At 45.7% G+C, this 20,420-nt stretch overlaps 1 protein-coding gene across 1 annotated transcript in view; it reads left to right on the forward strand.

Moving 5' to 3' along the window:
* LOC108802852 (zinc finger protein 850-like) overlaps positions 1 to 20,138 on the forward strand; it is a 22,498-nt gene extending 2,360 nt beyond the window's left edge. Inside the window, exons 2-4 of the mRNA XM_018574707.1 lie at positions 4,806 to 5,684; positions 14,580 to 15,467; positions 19,418 to 20,138. Of these exons, the coding sequence (XP_018430209.1) occupies positions 4,806 to 5,684; positions 14,580 to 15,467; positions 19,418 to 20,132 (2,482 nt within the window). The 3' untranslated portion in view covers positions 20,133 to 20,138. The remainder of the gene's footprint in view (positions 1 to 4,805; positions 5,685 to 14,579; positions 15,468 to 19,417) is intronic.
* The last annotated feature ends 282 nt before the right edge of the window (positions 20,139 to 20,420 follow it).

A 20,420-nucleotide genomic window follows, 5' to 3' on the forward strand; every position in this document is an offset into this window, starting at 1 on the left:
TCAAGCTTCAGAGGTAGAAACAACTCCATGCTCAGGGTCACACCTTGAGCCCCAAGCCTTAGAAAATTCAGGAGGTATAAACAACAGCATGCTCTGTGCGAGCATGCAGTTGTTTATACTTCCTGAGTCTCGATGGCCAACGTAGGCACTGACGGCGCAGTTGTCTATGACAGTGACTCTTCAAGACCTGAGAATCCATCGTGTCACTGCCAGCATCAGGAATCTTCAATCTTGGACCAACAGAACTGGAGAAGACATCTTATATCCTTGTAAGGCTAAGATAAACTGGTGCTGACTTTCTGCATAGAGGACTTCTTTGTAGAAGGAGCTGAGCCTTCTCCTTAATGTTCAACCTTCTAGTGTATGGGCCTCCACCCAATGGTATACTGTGAGAACAACATTAATTATGAATCTGTCCTGTCAAGCAGTTGTTGTGATTTGCCATATTAAAGCCTACCTCCAGGCCTTCACCCCCCCCCGCAGTAATCATTACCAAAATCTGTGGTCATGTTTCATCTGTGGCCAATTTAAAAAAAAAAAAATCAACAAGCTCAAATTTCGACCCTGATCTGTATTATTAAAGGGACGGACATTTGGGCGGAGCTGTAATGGACGTTTGGAAGGCCACCGGGTAGCTGCTGCTCTTTCCGCCAAACTTTCCAATGCGCACAGATACAACAGACGACAAGGGTAATGTAAGCATTGGAGGAAAAGGAATACAATGTTGACCTTTCCCTCAGAGCTCTCCTCGGAACCCAAGTTTGATCTAACACAACATCATCGACCGCCTCTTCCTCTGGAGCTCACTGCCGAAGAGCGAGCAATCGATTTGTTGCCTGTTGGTAGATATTAGAATCTGAAAAGATTGTTAGCTTCAGTGAAGCTCTATGACCACTGAGGACCAAAAGAAGAGAATGCCCCACCAATTGTAGAAACACATATCTTTATTTATAAAAAAATGAACACCTTTTTCACTTTTGTAAATACATTTATTTGTTTTTACGCACGATCAGGTTTCCATTGGTTGTCTTTGTTCTTGTTGCCCTGGTCTCAGCAACAAAGACAGCAAAACACAGCAACAGTTTTCATATACTCCGCAAGGGGGTGATCTTATTTATTGTGAGCGGAAAGTACAGACAGGAAATGATGTCAGGTACAGACAGGAAGTGGTATCAGGTACAGACAGGAAGTGGTCAGGTACAGACAGGAAGTGATGTCAGATACAAAGAGAAGGATCTGGGTCAGGTGTGAGCTAGGAGGAAGTAGAGAGTAGACATTGTTGGAACTGGCAGCAGAGGAGGTAAGAAGATACATCCTAAATATAGAGCCATTTATCCAACTGTCCATCCAGAGCCACCATTTATAGACCAGATACATCCTAAATATAGAGCTATTTATCCAACCGTCCATCCAGAGCCGCCATTTATAGACCAGATACATCCTAAATATAGAGCCATTTATCCAACTGTCCATCCAGAGCCGCCATTTATAAACCAGATACATCCTAAATATAGAGCCATTTATCCAACTGTCCATCCAGAGCCGCCATTTATAGACCAGATACATCCTAAATATAGAGCCATTTATCCAACTGTCCATCCAGAGCCTACGGTTTACATCACATGGTCTAAACAAGAGGCTGCTTTCCCTGGCTTGGATTACGTTATTTTTGAGTTGTTGGCCAACACCACCGTCTGGTCTTGTGTGATCCTGACCACCAATCATTCCACAGATATCTCCAAATATATTTTGTTGAACTCGGCTCTTTGAACGATTTCCCTTCATTTCCTGTTCCGCCTGACCTGTGACCTTAACAAAGATTCCGATCCCTTCCTCCTCTATACAAACCTGAAATAATATCTTCCGGTTGTAGTTGGTGCTCTAAATGGACTCTCTGGTTTTCCTTTAGTGACACTGATAAGACCTCTGATATATAACAAGCAGGAGGAACTCTGTGTAGACATTATTCATCCCGGTACAGTGCAGATCATTCTCACTTTATTATCCGTCTAGAGAGAAGAGCGTCTGGTATGGATCACATGACCACATCAATGGTGACCACAGACAAAGATCAAAGACACATGACTGAGAAGATATTAAACCTCACCCTGGAGATCATCTACCTGCTGACCGGAGAGGTGAGGAGGATTCTGGGAGGGTGTATCGGGTGAAGATGATGATATGGGGGAGATTCTGGGAATGTCGCAGCCTAAACTTAGTAACTATTCACATTTCTCATGACGTCTCTCCATAGGGTTACACAGTGGTGACGAAGACATCCGGTGAGAGTGTGACCTCCAGCAGACATCACCATGTCTCAGGTCGGAGAGGAACCCGGGACCATATCAGTGACCCATCATTGGTGTCCCTGTCTCCATTATGTGATCAAAAGAAGAAGAAGATTCTAGAGGTCACCCAGAAGGTGATTGATCTGCTGACAGGAGAGGTGAGCGGTGCCGGGAATTCTGGGACATGATCCAGGAACAGACAAGGGATGTGTCTGGGTGGTGACTGTATCATTGTGTGTGTGTCAGGTTCCTATAAGGTGTCAGGATGTCTCTGTCTATCTCTCCATGGAGGAGTGGGAGTATCTAGAAGGACACCGGGATCTCTACAAGGACGTCGTGATGGAGAATGAGCCGCCCCTCACATCACCGGGTAAGAGGAGAGAGCAGTACAGAGGGTCCACCTAGATCCCCCATCATCTGATACACACATAGAAACAATGTATTCAGTCAGTGTGTGTGTTTCCTACAGATAGATCCAGTAAGAGGAACCCGCCAGAGAGATGTCCCCGTCCTCTGTATTCCCGGGATTCCACACAGGAACATCATGAGATCCCTCAGGCCCGTCCTCTGTATTCCCGGGATTCCACACAGGAAGATCTCACCCTCCCCCTCCATGATCAGGTAGGAGGAACTCAACACCTAGAAGTAAGTTTAAACTCAATAAGATGACGTTCCTGTTCCCGTAGAGCTTACTTCTCCATGTGTTCTATCATTTTGGGGTTTAGGGTAAGGACCTGATGGATATGAAAGTTGAGGTTAAAGAGGAAGAAGAAGAGAAGTTTGTGAGCGGAGCTCAGCAGTCTATGGAGGAAGTTGGGATGATTCAGAAAAGTAAAGAGGATTCCACTCTAGACATCGGCACAGGTAAGTAATAAACACGAAGTGTACTGATTTACGTCTTCAGTTCATACAAAGTATGGGGTGTGACCAAAAGTTGTGGAAATTTAGCAGACATTCAGGAAAACATGAGGTAAGATGAAGCTAAATGATTAACGGTAGACCAGCAAAGTTGAGAAGCCAAGTCCTCTATATGAGCTTTAAATGCCTGAAGTGTTCCGATTTGTCAGTTTGCTTCTACGAGGATGCGGCGAGCAGTTTGAGGAGAAATGTTAGATAATTATCAGAACGTCACATCTTCTGGTACGATGAGACTAAATGATACCTGGAAGACCCGGAGATCCATGATGCCAGTTTGATATGAAAAAGAGTCATTTTACCTATTGGAAGCTGAAGATGTCGTCTTTTCTTTGTTTTCAGTCACTTTGGGTGGTTTGCAGTATATAGAATCCAGTAACACAATCTACATACTGTGATATGGTCTGTAAATGATGGTTCCTTGCCATCGAGAAATGATAGTTTATGAATCCTTATCCATGACATAACTCTACATTGTCTATGCTGACCATGTCCAACATAGAAACATCCACATCCTTTATAATAAATGAATGAGAAGTGCTGACATAAGAAAAATATCATCAACGTATCTTCCTCACCACCTAATGACCCTGACAAAGAGGAGGAGGTATTGTACACCATGTTATGGATCCATCTCCAGCCCTAACCAGAGGAATAAAATCTTTCTTACATACTTTGAAAAAGGGGGACACATCTATGAAGGTCAACCAGTTTGTATTCACCACACTACCCAACAAATGGGGTACAATTACTGTACACCATTTTGTGGGGAAGATGAACTTATATTGAGGAATGGAGACGGACCTTTCAATATAATGTCATGTTCCCAACCAATGAGGAGGAGATACTGTACACCATATGAAGGTCCATCTCCATTCCCCAATATAACATCATGTGACCAACCAATGAGGTGGAGATACTGTACACCATATGAAGGTCCATCTCCATTCCTCAATATAACGTCATGTCTCCAACAAATGAGGAGGAGATACTGTACACCATATGAAGGTCCATCTCCATTCCTCAATATAACGTCATGTGACCAACAAATGAGGAGGAGATACTGTACACCATATGAAGGTCCATCTCCATTCCTCGGTATAACAATGACATCAGTGCCCATCCCCCGTCACTCAGTGTTGGGTTTGGTGTATTGTAGAATGTGTTTTTCATGTCATTTTGCTTTCTATCAGACGGCCGCCATGTCCGGAATACCTCGGAGGGAGATCTTCACTCTGAAGTGAATCACATACGTCCAATGATACACCACCGAACATATTGTCTGGAGACATCAATGGATCCCTCTAATCCTGAGGAATCTTCTGACCAATCACATCACATGACTTTAGATATCGGTCTCGGCTCCCACAGTGATGATCTGTCTACAGATCCAACTATCCCCGAGGAATCTTCTCTCAGCCAGGAAGGAGATCACACAGGAGAGAGGTCATTGTCATGTTTGGAGTGCAGGAAAGACTTTAAGATGAAATCTGAACTTCTTCTGCATCTCAAAACCCAGAACCATGTGACCTTTTCATGCCCAGAGTGCGGGAAAGCTTTCAGTAAAGAAAGCAAGCTTCTTAAACACCAGAAAAGTCATGAGGACGATAATCCTTATTCCTGTTCAGAGTGCGGGAAACACTTCAGTACAAAAGCATACATCATCATACACCAACGAATTCACACGGGTGAGCGCCCTTATTCATGTTCAGAGTGCGGGAAAAGTTTTATAGCGAAAAGAACCCTTCTTAGCCACCAGAAAACTCACACAGGTGAGCGTCCGTATTCATGTTCAGAGTGCGGGAGACGTTTTACTGAGAAAATAAACCTTTTTAACCACCAGAAAATTCACACAGGTGAGCGGCCATATTCATGTTCAGAGTGCGGGAAAAGTTTTCCTATCAAAGGGGCCCTTCTCAGACACCAGAGAATTCATACGGGTGAACAACCGTTTTCATGTTCAGAGTGTGGGAAAGGTTTTTCGGAGAAAAAAAACCTTCTTTCACATCAGAGAATTCACACTGGTGAGCGTCCTTTTGAATGTTCAGAGTGTGACAAAAGTTATGCAGACAAAGGACACCTTGTTAAACACCAGAAAATTCACACAGGTGAGCGTCCATATTCATGTTCAGAGTGTGGGAAACATTTCACTCAGAAAGAAAACTTTCTTAGACACCAGAGAAATCATATGGGTGAACCTCCTTATTTATGTTCAGAGTGTGACAAAAGTTATGCAAGCAAAGGAAACCTCCTTAGACACCAGAAAACCCACACGGGCGAGCATCCACATTTATGTTTAAAGTGCGGGAAATTTTTCCTTGACAAAGGACACTTCCTAATGCACCAGAGAAGCCACACGGCAGAACGTCCTTATTCATGCTCAGAGTGTGGGAAAGGCTTCATTCAGAAAGGAGACCTTATTGCACACCAGAGAACTCACACAGGTGAGCGTCCTTATCCATGCTTAGAGTGCGGGAAAAGTTTCATTACAAAGGGACATCTAAGGAGACATCAGAGAACTCATACTGGCTGAAAAAGCTGATTAATGTATTTTTGCAATTTCTCGAATTTCATTGAGATCAAAGGGGTGAGCTTCCATCTGTTACAATGTCAGTTTGTTTTTTAAATTAAATTTGTTGCCATTTAACCTCAAATTATCCCCCCTAGTTGTCCTAATCAGCCCTGGTTAACTCCTCCTTCTCCTCTTATCTGATATTTTCCTGCTGATTTTTATTTGTTTATTTCTATTGATCTTGCAAAAAAAATACAAATTGTAGAATAAAATGTATACTTATTTATAAACCATGGAAGTTTATTAGGTTCCAAACATCATTTTTCTATTCCTTCTGGCGCACCCAATACATCCTGTACTGAGTATAGGGAGGCACCATTGCGGTACTGTCCAGGATCTGTATGAGCATTCATCTTTTTTGGGTCTTAGCTGCCATCAAAGCCTCTTCTTCTTGAATTGTCTTGATCATTTTGGAGTGAGCTATGGGACCACTCGGGTCTCTGGTCTAAAGTTTCAGTATTATGGGGTCTAGTGGTTATGCCCTTTTAAGAACTTGAGTCAGCAACGTTTTTCTTGCGGCATCTGGCTTCATTCCTCCTATCAGTATGACCTGTTGATAGATCTTGTCCAGGCGTGTAATTAAACTGGACTCACTTGGCAGAATGGACTAGAGGGCATCCCGGACGAGCCCCCACATGTAGTGTTCACCCCCGAAGCAGCTGCTGTAGCATTGAGGTTCTTCTGTCCCACACCACTGATGAACCGCCCAGACTGGACTGTCGGAAACCACGTACCTTAGAGGAGTCTGAGTTGACGAGGAAGGCCTCTCTTGCAGCTCAAGTCCAAGAACCCCTGGAGGTGGAACAGGTGCACTAGGACAGGAGAGCCACGAGAGCCGGTAGCAGCGAAGTCCAGGACAAGCTGGATCTGTAACAGTCGAGCAGCGAGGTACCAGGACAGTAGACAAGGCGTAATGAGGGACAGGCAGGGATCAGCAACTTGCGGGCAGCGAGGTACAGAGCAGCAGACAGGAGCGTAGTCAGAAAACAAGTCTGAAGACCAGTCAGCACTGGAGGTTGGAATGTCACAGCCTTAAATAGCCCGTTTAGCGTGACAATCCGCAACATGCGCACGCCAACGTGTGCAGGGGCGCTTGGCGGTGCACAATTTTGTGAGCAAAACTATGCGCAGGTGCCCGTTCAGAATTCCGAGCGTAAGGGCCAGGCCTGACATGGACCCGGAACACACCATGGCGAAGGTAATGGGTTTTAATATATAAGGCATCCATGAAGCAATGATGTGAATCACTCCACCAACAGCAATCAATCCCTCCTTGCTATACTACTGGCCACTAGAGCTAACTAAAGCTCTTCCGGTGTTGGAACCCTTAGTTGGAGCGCTCTTACACAAATTAAGTGATATAGGAGAACAGTACAGGGCCCCAAAAAGAAATTAGATTCCTGGTGATCCCTCAACAGCCAAGGATTTCCCAAGGTATGTGCTGCAAAGAGTTAATGGCTTGAAATCCTCTCACCACATCAGGTGATCCCACGTTGGCTGGCGAAAGGGTTCTCCCTCTTTCTAGCCAGCATTCAGAAACCTCTCAGGTGACTTTTGGCACAAGCAGCAGTCCCTGGATGTCAGGTAACAGTCCTGGATCTCCTCAGAAGCAAACCACAGTGAGTGGCCCCTCCAGAAGCAGCAGCTGTGATCTGTGACTGTATTCAGCAGGCTCTGATGCCGAATGTTTTCTCCCCAAATGCTTGCTAGCACTTTCCCCATGCCTGGACTACATGCCCCTCAAGTCTCTACCGTCCCATGAGTAGTTGTGCTGAGGCTGCTCTATAGGCATTCCCAGTTCCTTTTTACACTGGTTGCCTGGGGAGGGCTTGTCCAGACATAAACAGCCAATGAAGGTCCTCTCTGGCTCTCCTCTCACTGTAGCTGTCCATCAACCAGGATAAAGCTAGTGCAGGCTTAGAGTGCAATGATCTGCAACGGATTTGACAGGAAACACAATCTGACAAGTGCTACACTCCCTCCCCCCACCAAAAGTCTTTGGTCCCCAAAGAACAATATTAGTAACACAAATATCACAAAATATTACGGCTGGTAATGATTAACATTTTTGTGTTCGATTGATCTAACTTTTTTTTAATCGATTAATTTCGATGAATTATAACGCACATAGAGATCCAACTACATTGATGGAACTCCCGGAAGCCGGCGGAGAGGTCAGTGTTTTCATTAGCGATCAAAATTATTTTAATCGATCAAAAAGTTTAACGATTAATCGAGAAATTAATCTTTGATTTCCACAGCCCTACAAAATATACATTATATACACGGTTACACAACACTATACCAAGCACGGATATTTTTTTTTACGGTTCCCGGGGACGTTGCCGTTCCGAGTCACGGAGTCTAGCGGTAGCTCCGCCCCTGGGCCGATGATGTCAGACGGGACCCGCCCCATCATAAGCCGCGACTGTGCAACTGTCTGGCATTCCAACAACCCCATGCGGACGCCAGACGAGTGCCGGTCTCCCTGCCTTCAGCACCACCAGCTACAGCCTCTGACAGGAGGACTCCACATCACCCACCTGATACCTGCAGACCAGCTGACAACCCCCATGGGGTTCTGCGCTAGCGTGCCGAGGACCACTCTTACCCCCTGCACCAGGAAACCTAAGCGCAAGTATTCCCCTCTGGGTTGCTACCCACAGGGGTTTTAGCTCACTGCTATAAACTATCTGGATTAACCATACTTCAGCATAAGATTTATGAGATGTGAGCCCCCTGCTGGCACCTAACGATATTGCACATATGGTTGGGTCTATACTGACACTGTGAAACGATTCTTACATCTGAGCTGTTGGACTGTGATTCCCATTACTAAGTATATGCACGGGCGTCCCCAGGCTGGGTGACACCCGGAGCGGGAACCGAGTGTCACCCCGCCGAGACGTCACTGTGCATGCGTGTGACGTCATCGCGCACGCGCGTCAGTATGCTGATACCTGCCGGCGGCCATCTTGGTGATGGACGCCGACAGAGAGAGGAGGGGACAGTCACCCGGCGGGATAAGGTATGCCGCCGGGTCCCCTCCTCTCTCCTGATACTGTCGGGCGTTCGGTCCATGACCGAGCGCCCCACTTTTCAGAGGGGGGTGACACCAAAATGACTGAGAGTCATTTTGGTGTCCCCCTTCCAATGGTATAAAGAGTTATGGACACCGGCACTCCAAAGTAGAAAAACGTCCTTTATTGACGCATCATGCAACAATACACTTATTGCAACGTTTCGGGGTCACACAGGATCCCCTTCATCAGGTAGAACATGACCCCAGAACATGATCCTGTGTGACCCCGAAACGTTGCAATAAGTGTATTGTTGCATGATGCGTCAATAAAAGACGTTTTTCTACTTTGGAGTGCCGGTGTCCATAACTCTTTATACTTTGCCTGGACGGTGGCCATCCGTCGACTACTGATGCACCCAACCCATTCATCAAGGATTTAGCGGTAAGGAGTGCAATGGGTACACTGACTATTACCCTTCCAATGGTGGCACGCGGGTGCGGGCCGCACCCCCCGCACTCCCCTTGTGACGCCACTGAGTATATGTGAAGTGAACATATATCTTGATAGCAACTGGGTCAATACTATATATGAGTGACTGTGATACTGAAGTACTGGGTATGTGGAGTGAACATAATTACCAGTGAATTAAGCATTGCTAAGTAAATATAACATTGATGTGTCCCTACCAGTGCGAATCCCGAGTATAGCGCCTTGCAACCACTTCCCCTATCAATACTCACTACAGGTGTAGCAAGCTTAGTTAGGTTGGAAGATAGACCGATGATGCACTGAGCTTGCTTGGCAATATTAACCCTTGCCATCACCTACTCCTGGGCTAGAGCTAGAGTTGCCACCTGTCCAGGATTCACCCGGACAGTCCGGGTTTTGAATGCTGTGTCCGGGTTTCATGGCAGCTGAAACCCGGACACAAGATGTCATGCAGACAGGGGCAACCAAAATTAAGATAGGGGCTACTCGCCCTCCACTGAAAATAGTCTAAACTGTGATATTTACATATGAATGGACGGCGCTATTTCTATATGAATAAGCCGCAACTCATTCTCCCAAAAAAAAAATTCAGTCCGTTGCTAGAGTGTTCGGGTTTCGTTACAAGAAAAGGTGGCAACCCTAGCTAGAGCACGTGACTGTTAACGTGTCTCCGCAGCTGAGTTCCATCTTCCTCTTTATTAGATTATTACATAGATTGATTTCCCATATAACAAAGACACGATTAATGTCCCAAAATGGCTAATAATGATGTATATACAACATAACGAGGGAATGTGACACATCTCAGAGGCCAATGTTGTAAAACATCTGCTGCAGTTTTTTTTATTCGCCACAAGGGGGAGATCCTACATGTAATGAGTAAAACGTACAGCCAGGAAGTGATGTCAGGTAGATCCAGGAAGTGATGTCAGGTAGATCCAGGAAGTGATGTCAGGTACAGTCAGGATGTGATACCATTTCCAGACCAGAAAGTTCCAGGCGAGAATTGCTCTGGGAGGAGGTAAAGGGGAGACATTGCTGGAACTGGCAGCAGAGGAGGTAATAAGATATTATTTTATCTTCTGGTTGGAGTTTGGCCTTAAAATGGACTCTCTGGTTTCCTTTAGTGACACTGATAAGACCTCTGATATATAACAAGCAGGAGGAACTCTGTGTAGACATTATTCATCCCGGTACAGTGCAGATCATTCTCACTTTATTATCCATCTACAGAGAGGAGAGTCCTGCATGGATCACATGACCACATCAATGATGACCACAGGCAAAGACCAAAGTCACATGACTGAGAAGATATTACAGCTCACCCTGGAGATCATCTACCTGCTGACCGGAGAGGTGAGGAGGATTCTGGGAGGGTGTATCAGGTGAAGATGATGATATGGGGGAGATTCTGGGAATGTCGCAGCCTAAACTTATTAACCATTCACATTTCTCATGACGTCTCTCCGTAGGGTTACACAGTGGTGAAGAAGACATCTGGTGAGAGTGTGACCTCCAGCAGACATCACCATGTGTCAGAAGGACGGAGGGAGATCCAGGACCAGATCACTGTCCCTTCATTGGTGTCCCTGTCTCCTCTATGTGACAAAAAGAAGATCCTAGAAGTCACCAAGAAGATCATTGATCTGCTGTCGGGAGAGGTGAGCGGTGCCGGGAATTCTGGGACATGATGCAGGAACAGACGAGGGATGTGTCTGGGTGGTGACTGTATCATTGTGTGTGTCAGGTTCCTATAAGGTGTCAGGATGTCTCCATGGAAGAACAAAGACATTTTAACTACATTGTTCTATATTTTTATTCAGAGTGGAAATTGGAGCAATTTTGATGTTCGTATCAAAGAAGAGATAAGAGAAGAAGAGGAAGAGTATAGTGCGAGGGAGGAGCGTGAGTGTGTAGAAGGACACAAGAATCTCTACAAGGACGTTATGATGGAGAACCGGCCGCCCCTCACATCACCGGGTAAGAGGAGAGAGCAGTACAGAGGGTCCACCTAGATCCCCCATCATCTGATACACACATAGAAACAATGTATTCAGTCAGTGTGTGTGTTTCCTACAGATGGATCCAGGAAGAGGGACCCACCAGAGAGATGTCCCCATTCTCTGTATTCCCGGGATTCCACACAGGAACATCATGAGAGCCCTCAGACCCGTCCTCTGTATTCCCGGGATTCCACACAGGAAGATCTCACCGTCCCCCACCAGGATCAGGTAGGTGTGACTGTAGAGGACTACCAGAGGATGTAGATTTAAGAAAATGTATTCTAAGCTGCCAGATAACAGTTTTCTCCGTCACATCTTGTTCCTTTTGTATGTTTTCTTTTTCTGTTCTGCTTTTAAAATGTGTTCCATCATCTTTGGGGTTTTAGGGCGAAGAACTGAAACACATTAAAGTTGAGGTTAAAGTGGAAAAAGACTCATGGGGGAGCAGAGATCAGCAGTCCATACAGAATGACGGTCCTCTGTATTCTCGGGATGTCTTCAAGAAAGATCACAGCTGTACACGCCATGATCAGGTAGATGGGACTGAACCATAGAACTCAGAAAACACTCTTCCGTCTGATCTCATCTTCCTTCTCATAAATCTGTTCTATCATCTTCGGGTTTTTTAGGGTGAAGAACTGAAGGACATCAAAGTTGAGGTTATAGAAGAAGAAGAGACGTTGGTGAGTGGAGCTCAACAGTCTATGGAGGAGGGTGAGATGATGGTGAAGAGTGAACAGGAGGAATCTTCTCTACATATGGACACAAGTAAGTCATAAACACTTTGTTAGTTTTTTGGACCATCCGTTCTAATTCCTTGGCTAAGTCCAGATGTGAAGCGATGGTGGAATTGAGATTGCAGGTTTGAAGTTTACCTAAGACTGAAAGCGGTAATGGTAATGATAAAGGTCTCGTAAGAAGTTCTTAAACTCTTCTCCCTCAAACATGTCCTCTGTCTCCAAGCTCCTTCCTATCGTGCTTATAGTCTCCGACCATCTCCTAAAGTGGTTCTCAACCTTTCTAGGGCCGGGACCCCTTGGTAACATTTGCCAGGTTGTGGTGACCCCCAACTGTAAAATGTAGGGATGCACCGATACTAGTATCTGTGTGGGCTCTCTGGAGGCTGTGCGGGCTCTCGGGTGGCTAGTGGGACACTCTGGGGGTGCCCAGTTGCGGGCTCTGTAGTGCCCAGTTGCGGGATCTGTGGTGATCAAGCACTCACCTCCCCTCTTGCCCGCTCCCCTCTCTTTGACCCTCTCCAGCGGCTGCTGATGCAGCTCCATGTAGGAGAACTGACACTGCTGCACTAGGAGGAGGCTGAGGAGCCTCTTACCTAGAGCAGCACAAGGCACGTGGGGACCCCCTCAACTGTGGGTCGCGACCCGCAGGTTAAGAACCACTGTCCTAAAGCAAGGCACACCGAGACACATACATGACATATATACATAATATATACTTAGTACTTTATTTGTTTCTACATGCTAAAATATTGTCATATATCCAATCTAGTAGACCTGACCTTACCCACTCTACCCCCTCCAATTACCCCCATATCAACCTGAACTTCTACACACACTCTATTGCCAGAAGTATTGGGACGCCTTTACACGCACATGAACTTTAATGGCATCCCAGTCTTAGTCCGTAGGGTTCAGTATTCGGTTGGCTCCGCCCTTTGCCGCTATAACAGCTTCAACTCTTCTGGGAAGGCGTCCACAAGGTTTAGGAGTGTGTCTATGGGAATGTTGGAGCATTTGTGAGGTCAGGTACTGATGTTGGACGAGAAGGCCGGGCTCGCAGTCTCCACTCTAATTCATCCCAAAGGTGTTCTATCGGGTTGAGGTCAGGACTCTGTGCAGGCCAGTCAAGTTCCTCCACCCCAAACTCGCTCATCCATGTCTTTATGGACCTTGCTTTGTGCACTGGTGCGCAGTCATGTTGGAACAGGAAGGGGCCATCCCCAAACTGTTCCCACAAAGTTGGGAGCATGAAATTGTCCAAAATGTCTTGGTATGCTGATGCCTTAAGAGTTCCCTTCACTGGAACTAAGGGGCCAAGCCCAACCCCTGAAAAACAACCCCACACCATAATCCCCCCTCCCCCAAACTTTACACTTGGCACAATGCAGTCAGGCAAGTACCGTTCTCCTGGCAACCGCCAAACCCAGACACGTCCATCGGATTGCCAGACAGAGAAGCGTGATTGGTCACTCCAGAGAACACGTCTCCACTTCTCTAGAGTCCAGTGGCGGCGCGCTTTACACCACGGCATCCCACGCTTTGCATTGCACTTGGTGATGTGCGGCTTGGATGCAGCTGCTCAGCCATGGAAACCCATTCTGTACGTCGTTGGTCGTGAAGGGGTTAAAGAAGCCAAACATAAAAGATGCCTTTCTACTGCAAGTATTTATAAATTACAAAGATGTCATTCCATCTTGGAACGCATAAAAAGATTCAAAAGTGTTCTTCCGAAATAATTGACCGAACTTCCTCGTCATTCCAGTAACTCAACACCCCCCCCCCCCCCAGCATCTGAGAAGCCAAGAAATATAATTTAGGATGTGGAACGGAACAGCCAGCCTGTACACCATATGAAGGTCCATCTGCATTCTTCAATATAACGTCATGTGACCAACAAAGGAGGAGGGGATACTGTACACCATATGAAGGTCCATCTCCATTCCCCAATATAACGTCATGTGACCAACAAATGAGGAGGAGATACTGTACACTATATGAAGGTCCATCTCCATTCCTCAATATAACGTCATGTCCCCAACAAATGAGGAGGAGATACTGTACACCATATGAAGGTCCATCTCCATTCCTCAATATAACGATGACATCAGTGCCCATCCCCCGTCACTCAGTGTTGGTTTTGGTGTATTGTAGAATGTGTTTCTCATGTCATTTTGCTTTCTATCAGACGGCCGCCATGTCCGGAATACCTCGGAGGGAGATCTTCACTCTGAAGTGAATCACATACGTCCAATGATACACCACAGAACACATTGTCTGGAGACATCAATGGATCCCTCTAATCCTGAGGAATCTTCTGACCAATCACATTACATGACTTCAGATATCCATCTCGGCTCCCACAGTGAAGATCCGTCTACAGATCCAACTATCCCCGAGGGATCTTCTCTCAGTCATGAAGGAGATCACACAGGAGAGAGGTCATTGTCATGTTTGGAGTGCGGGAAAGACTTTAAGATGAAATCTGAACTTCTTCTACATGTAAAAACCCACAACCATGTGACCTTTTCATGTCTACAGTGCGAAAAAAATTTTTCTGACAAAACAAACCTTCTTAAGCACCAGAATATTCACACAAGTGAGCATCCGTATTCATGTCCAGAGTGTGGGAAAAGTTTTACTAAGAAAGTAAGCCTTCTTTCACACCGGAGAATTCACACTGGGGAGCGTCCTTTTTCATGTTCAGAATGTGGGAAAAGTTTCCTTGACAAAAGAAAACTTCGTAGACACCAGAAGATTCACACGGGTGAACGTCCGTATTCATGTTTAGTGTGCGGGAAAAGTTTTGTTCAAAAAGGACACTTGTTTACACACAAGAGAATTCACACGGGTGAGCGTCCTTTTATGTGTTCAGAGTGTGGGAAAGGTTTCCTCGAGAAAAGAAAACTTCTTTCACACCAGAGAATTCACACTGGTGAGCGTCCATTTTCATGTTCAGAGTGTGACAAAAGCTATGCTGACAAAGGAAATCTTCTTAGACACCAGAAAACTCACACAGGTGAGCATCTGTATTCATGTTCAGAGTGCGGGAAAAATTTCACTAAAAAAGAACAATTACATAGACACGAGAGAACCCACATGGGTGAGCGTCCATATTCGTGTTCAGAGTGTGGGAAACGTTTCACTTTGAAAGGACACATGCTGAAACACCAGAGAATTCACACAGGTGAGCGTCCATATTCATGTTTAGAATGCGGGAAAAGTTTCGCTCAGAAAGGACACTTTTTTAGACACCAGAGAATTCACACGGGTGAACAACGTTATTCATGCTCAGAGTGTGGGAAGGGTTTTTTTGAGAAAAGAAACCTTCTTTCGCACCAGAGAGTTCACACGGGTCAGCGTCCTTTTTTTTGTTCAGAGTGTGGGAAATGTTATGCTGGCAGAGGAAACCTTCTGAGACACCTGAAAACTCAACACAGGTGAGCGTCTGTATTAGAGCTGCAGCTAACGATTATTTTCAAAATCGATTAGTTAGCCGATTATTAAGTTCGATTAATCGGTTAATCGGATAAACAATAAAATACATTTTTAAAAATGGCTCCAGTGATGGACTACTAGTTTGTATTGAGATTGTAGTCCATCACAGGAGCAAGCTTGGAGCGGTGGAAGTAAAAAAAAAAAAGTGTGGTGTGCAATATAGTGAAATGGAAAGTTTATAATTATACAGCAATCAATGCAGAATGGCACCGGCTATAGAGGAGCACAACAAATCACAGCAATAGTACATTATAGCTGGCGGTATTCTGCATTGCGCTGTATAATGTACTGTTGCTGGGTTTTGTAGTCCTCTATAGCTGGTGGAATTCCGCATTGCGCTGTATAATGTATTATTGCTGGGATTTGTAGTCCTCTATACAGCGCAGTGCAGAATATCACCAACTATACAGGAATACAACAAATCCCAGCAATACATTATACATACAGTGTACAATGTATTACTGGGATTTGTATTCCCATGTATAATATACAGCACAATGTACCAACATTTTCAGAGTGCGGGAAACATGTCACTAAGGAAGGAGCCCTTCTTAGACCCCAGTCATGTTTAAAGTGCAGAAAAAGTTTTGCTGTAAAAGAACACTTTTTTTTTCTTCTTTTTTTTGGACACCGGAGGATTCACACGTGTGAACGTCCTTGTTCATTAATTTTGTTTGTGAATTTTTTATTTTTTAGTGCAAATTGTGCAATAAAATGTATAAAAGTTTATTGGGTTTCACTTCTAAGAGAGCAAAACCAGCAAATCAGGGGTGAGAATAGCGGCGGGGGAACGGAGTGGTTGAGAATAGCAGTGGAGCGGTGGCACAGAGTGGGTGAGACTAGAGGCGGGGCGGCGGCACGGAGTGGGTGAGAATAGAGGCGGGGCGGCAGCACGGAGTGGGTGAGAATAGAGGCGGGGCTTCGGCACGGAGTGGGTGAGAATAGAGGAGGGGCGTCGGCACAGAGTGGGTGAGAATAGAGGAGGGACGTCGGCACAGAGTTTCTCTCTCGTATCAGTCAGAGCGAAAAAGAAAATTAAATACAAAAATAAGTCAGGTCCAAGCCGTGTTACAGAAGGATTCTACACGTCATAGGTCCCAGATCCACCTGCAGCTTCTATCGTCCACGAGACTCCGAGCCCAGCAGGCCCACTCATCCAGAGGGAAGGGAGAGGATCAGAGACACAGAGGAGAATGAAGGAGCGAGAGGGAAAAGAGCCGGAGGGAGAGGAGGAAAGCCAGGGGGTGAATGACCGCACGGGGGTTTCATTTTTTAAAACATTTTCCACACTACCTATAAATTTTTTTATCTGCTTTCCTCCCCCATCTATGGTCTCCATCCCTCGCCTCCGATACGATATATTGGTATATCGGGAACAATCTGGGGGGCTTGGTCTACCCCATCTAGAGCTCTATCATAAGGACTCATTACTGACCCACCTTTCTGACTGAATGTTTCATCACAAGGATAAGCGATGGGTTGGGTCGGAGGACTCCCAATCACCGATCCCTCTTCTCGTGTCTCTCTCATTTTTGTTTTTGCCTTATACAATGTCACGACATTTATTTCCATCCAGAGTTGCGTTAAGTTCTCACCAAGATCTTCTAGTGATGATGGGAGAGTCGGACCTCTGCGTAAAGTCTTATCCAGCACATCCCATAGACTCTCAATGGGGTTAAGGTCTGGACTCCGTGGTGGCCAATACATGTGTGACAATGACGTCTCATGATCCCAAGCGATGGGTTTGGTTGGAGGTTTCCCAATCGCCGATCCTTCTTCTCAAGCTACCCTGGGAGCCCCTTCGTGACCGTCCCTCTTCATCCTCACTGTTGTGTCTCCTCATACTTAAGACTCGCTGCTTAGGAAATCCCACATCTCCTCCTCCATTGGTCCCATGACTCCGATTATAGGTAACCCTGCGTTCGCCCTGTTTTTTGAGGCGGCCTCCTTTTTGTGCTGGACAGGAGAGGGCCCAATTCCAATGGCAGATGCTATAAAGGAAAGGGAATGGATTGTATTATGTATACACGCAATAGGTTGGACTTGATGGTCCTGTGTCTTTATTCAACCTCAAATACTATGTTAGAACCGGATGAAACCAGCCCATTCTGGGTGAATAAGGCGGGAAACTTGTATTGATCAGAGAAATTGGGTGATAATTGGGGCACAGTGCGGTGTGGAGCGGGGGTGGCTGTAACACCGACCGGGTTGGTTGATGGACGATATGTCCCTCCACGGATTCCTCGATATGGTCTCAGATAATGCCAGGAGAGACCTGGAGGTAAGGAAAGAGAGATCTTTACCCTGCGTTGGTAAAGCCCATTCAGGGGCCGGTTTTACTAGGAGTCTGATGGAGCTCTGGGTGGGACGGACTCGTAACTTGGAGGACCATACATGGTGGGTTGTAGCACAGGTTCTGATTCATGCAGCCGGGCCGAGCAGAGCCTTCGCGTGCGTCTCAGTGGAAGGAGAACTGTCCGGAATAACAAGCTGCCATTTTTGTTTTGTGACTTTATTCCAACCACATTTTCTTCCTCCAAGATGATGGTTCATCAAAGGGGGTTCGGGTTTCACCGGCATATTCTACCGTTGCCTTGATTTCAAGAGGACCTTTCATGAAATATAGAAGGTATACGGGCAGGTGCTGGGCTTGGGTCGGCTCTGGGTCTGTACTTTTGGCGTGGGGCTGTCCTGAGCTATGCCGGGAACGAGGAGGAGATTGGGGGCCGAACAGGCATTGTCAAAGGCAGCTGATCCACAAGCGCTGATCCACAAGCTGATGCCACAAGCGCGGGACCTCAGGCAGCTGATCGGTGTAAAAATTTAAAGGGCAGGTATTGGCCTTTAGTTTCCGGGCATTTTCACAAGTACTAGTGATAATGCCGTGTATCGGCACTAGTATCAGTATTGGGACATCTCTAGTTCTAACCATTCTTCACTCCATCCAACTCTATATATAGAAATGTGGCTGTGTATACACTATAGGGACTTCCTGTATAAAAACTTCCCCGTGGATTCTGTTGGAAGGGTACTACCGCCCCTAGGTGGCGCTGCTGATTATAGGAATTTCCCTTCACTCATCAGCGCCATCTAGGGGCCCGACTCAGCCGCAAGACATACACGTCACACCGAAGTGGGAATCCCGGTAAGGAGTGCGGTTTGGTTCCTGTTTCCACCTGAGGTGAGGACACACAATGGAAAAAGAATAATAATGTGATATTGTGCGTGAAATAAAAGAATGGAAAAGATGAAATAAAAGTGTATCTATAACACAATATAATCCTGAGTATCGTTCCGGCCCACACGCCGGCGTCCACGTCTTCGGAGTTATCAGGAATGGGGTTTGATTTCTGCAAGCGCGGAGATTTTGTATTTTACCGAATAATGAAGATGACGTCAGACAAAGTCTAACGACGTAACGGAGGCACGAGACACAACTAAGCGCTCGGAGGATCATCCGCAGTTCTCATACACACAGCAAGGTGGCGACATCAGTTATCAGTGTAGAGTACAACCAGGAAGTGATGTCACATACAGACAGGAAGTTCTGGGTGAGAGGTGAGGTGGGACTAAATAGAGAGGAGACATTGCTGGAACTGGCAGCAGAGGAGGTAATAAGATATTTTATATTTACACCCTGTAACCCCCCCCGTCATGTCCGTCCTCCATAGTCTCTGTGATATTTGTTATAGTATATAGACCGGATACATCCTAAATATAGAACCATTTATCCAACTGTCCATCCAGAGCCGCCATTTATAGACCGGATACATCCTAAATATAGAACCATTTATCACTCTGAACTTCTTCTACACATCAAAACCCACAACCATGTGACCTTTTCATGCCCAGTGTGCAGGAAACGTTTTTTTAACCCAAAAAAACTTCTTAGACACCAGAAAATTCACACAGGTGAGCGTCCGTATTCATGCATAGAGTGTGGGAAAAGTTTTGCTAAAAAACAAGCACTTTTTACGCACCAGATAATTCACAAGGTTGAACGTCCTTATCCATGTTCAGAGTGTGGAAAAAGTTTTGGTAGCAAGGGAGATCTTCTTAGACATCAGAGAATTCACACAGGTGAGCGTCCGTATTCATGTCCAGAATGTGGAAAAACGTTTGCGAGCAATGGAGACCTTCTTAGACATCAGAGAATTCACACAGGTGAGCGTCCGTATTCATGTTCAGAATGTGGAAAAGGTTTTATAAGGAAAGCAGAACTTCTAGGACACCAGAGAATTCACACAGGTGAGCGTCCGTATTCATGCTTGGAGTGTGGGAAAAGTTATGCTCAAAAAGGATCACTTGTTAAACACCAGATAATTCACACGGGTGTACATCCTTATTCATGTTCAGAATGTGGGAAAAGTTTTACTAGGAAAGCAGATCTTCTTAGGCACATGAGAATTCACACAGGTGAGCGTCCGTATTCATGCTTGGAGTGTGGGAAAAGTTTTGCTCAAAAAGGATCCCTTGCTAAACACCAGAGAACTCACACGGGTGCACATCCTTATTCATGTTCAGAATGTGGGAAAAGTTTTACTAAGAAAGAAAACCTTCTTAAACACATGAGAATTCACATGGGTGAGCGTCCTTTCTCCTGTTGAAAGTGTGGGAAAGGTTTTCTAGTGAAAAGCAAACCTTCTTTTATACAAGAGAATTCACATTGGTGAGCGCCTTTTTGTTCAGAGTGTGGGCAAAGTTTTACGGACAAAGGAACCCTTCCCAAACACCAGAGAATCCACACAGGTCAACAACCTTATTCAAGTTAAAAGTGCGGGAAAAGTTTTGGTAAGAAAGGACAACTAATGAGACATCAGAGTACTTTCGCCGGCTGAAACACCGGACCAGAGGACTTCCGGTTCCGGCGCCCTATGGAATAGCTGTGTGCGTCT

This window comes from Nanorana parkeri, unplaced genomic scaffold (assembly GCF_000935625.1).
Source record: "Nanorana parkeri isolate BGI_ZX_2015 unplaced genomic scaffold, ASM93562v1 scaffold3174, whole genome shotgun sequence".
NCBI lineage: Eukaryota > Metazoa > Chordata > Amphibia > Anura > Dicroglossidae > Nanorana > Nanorana parkeri.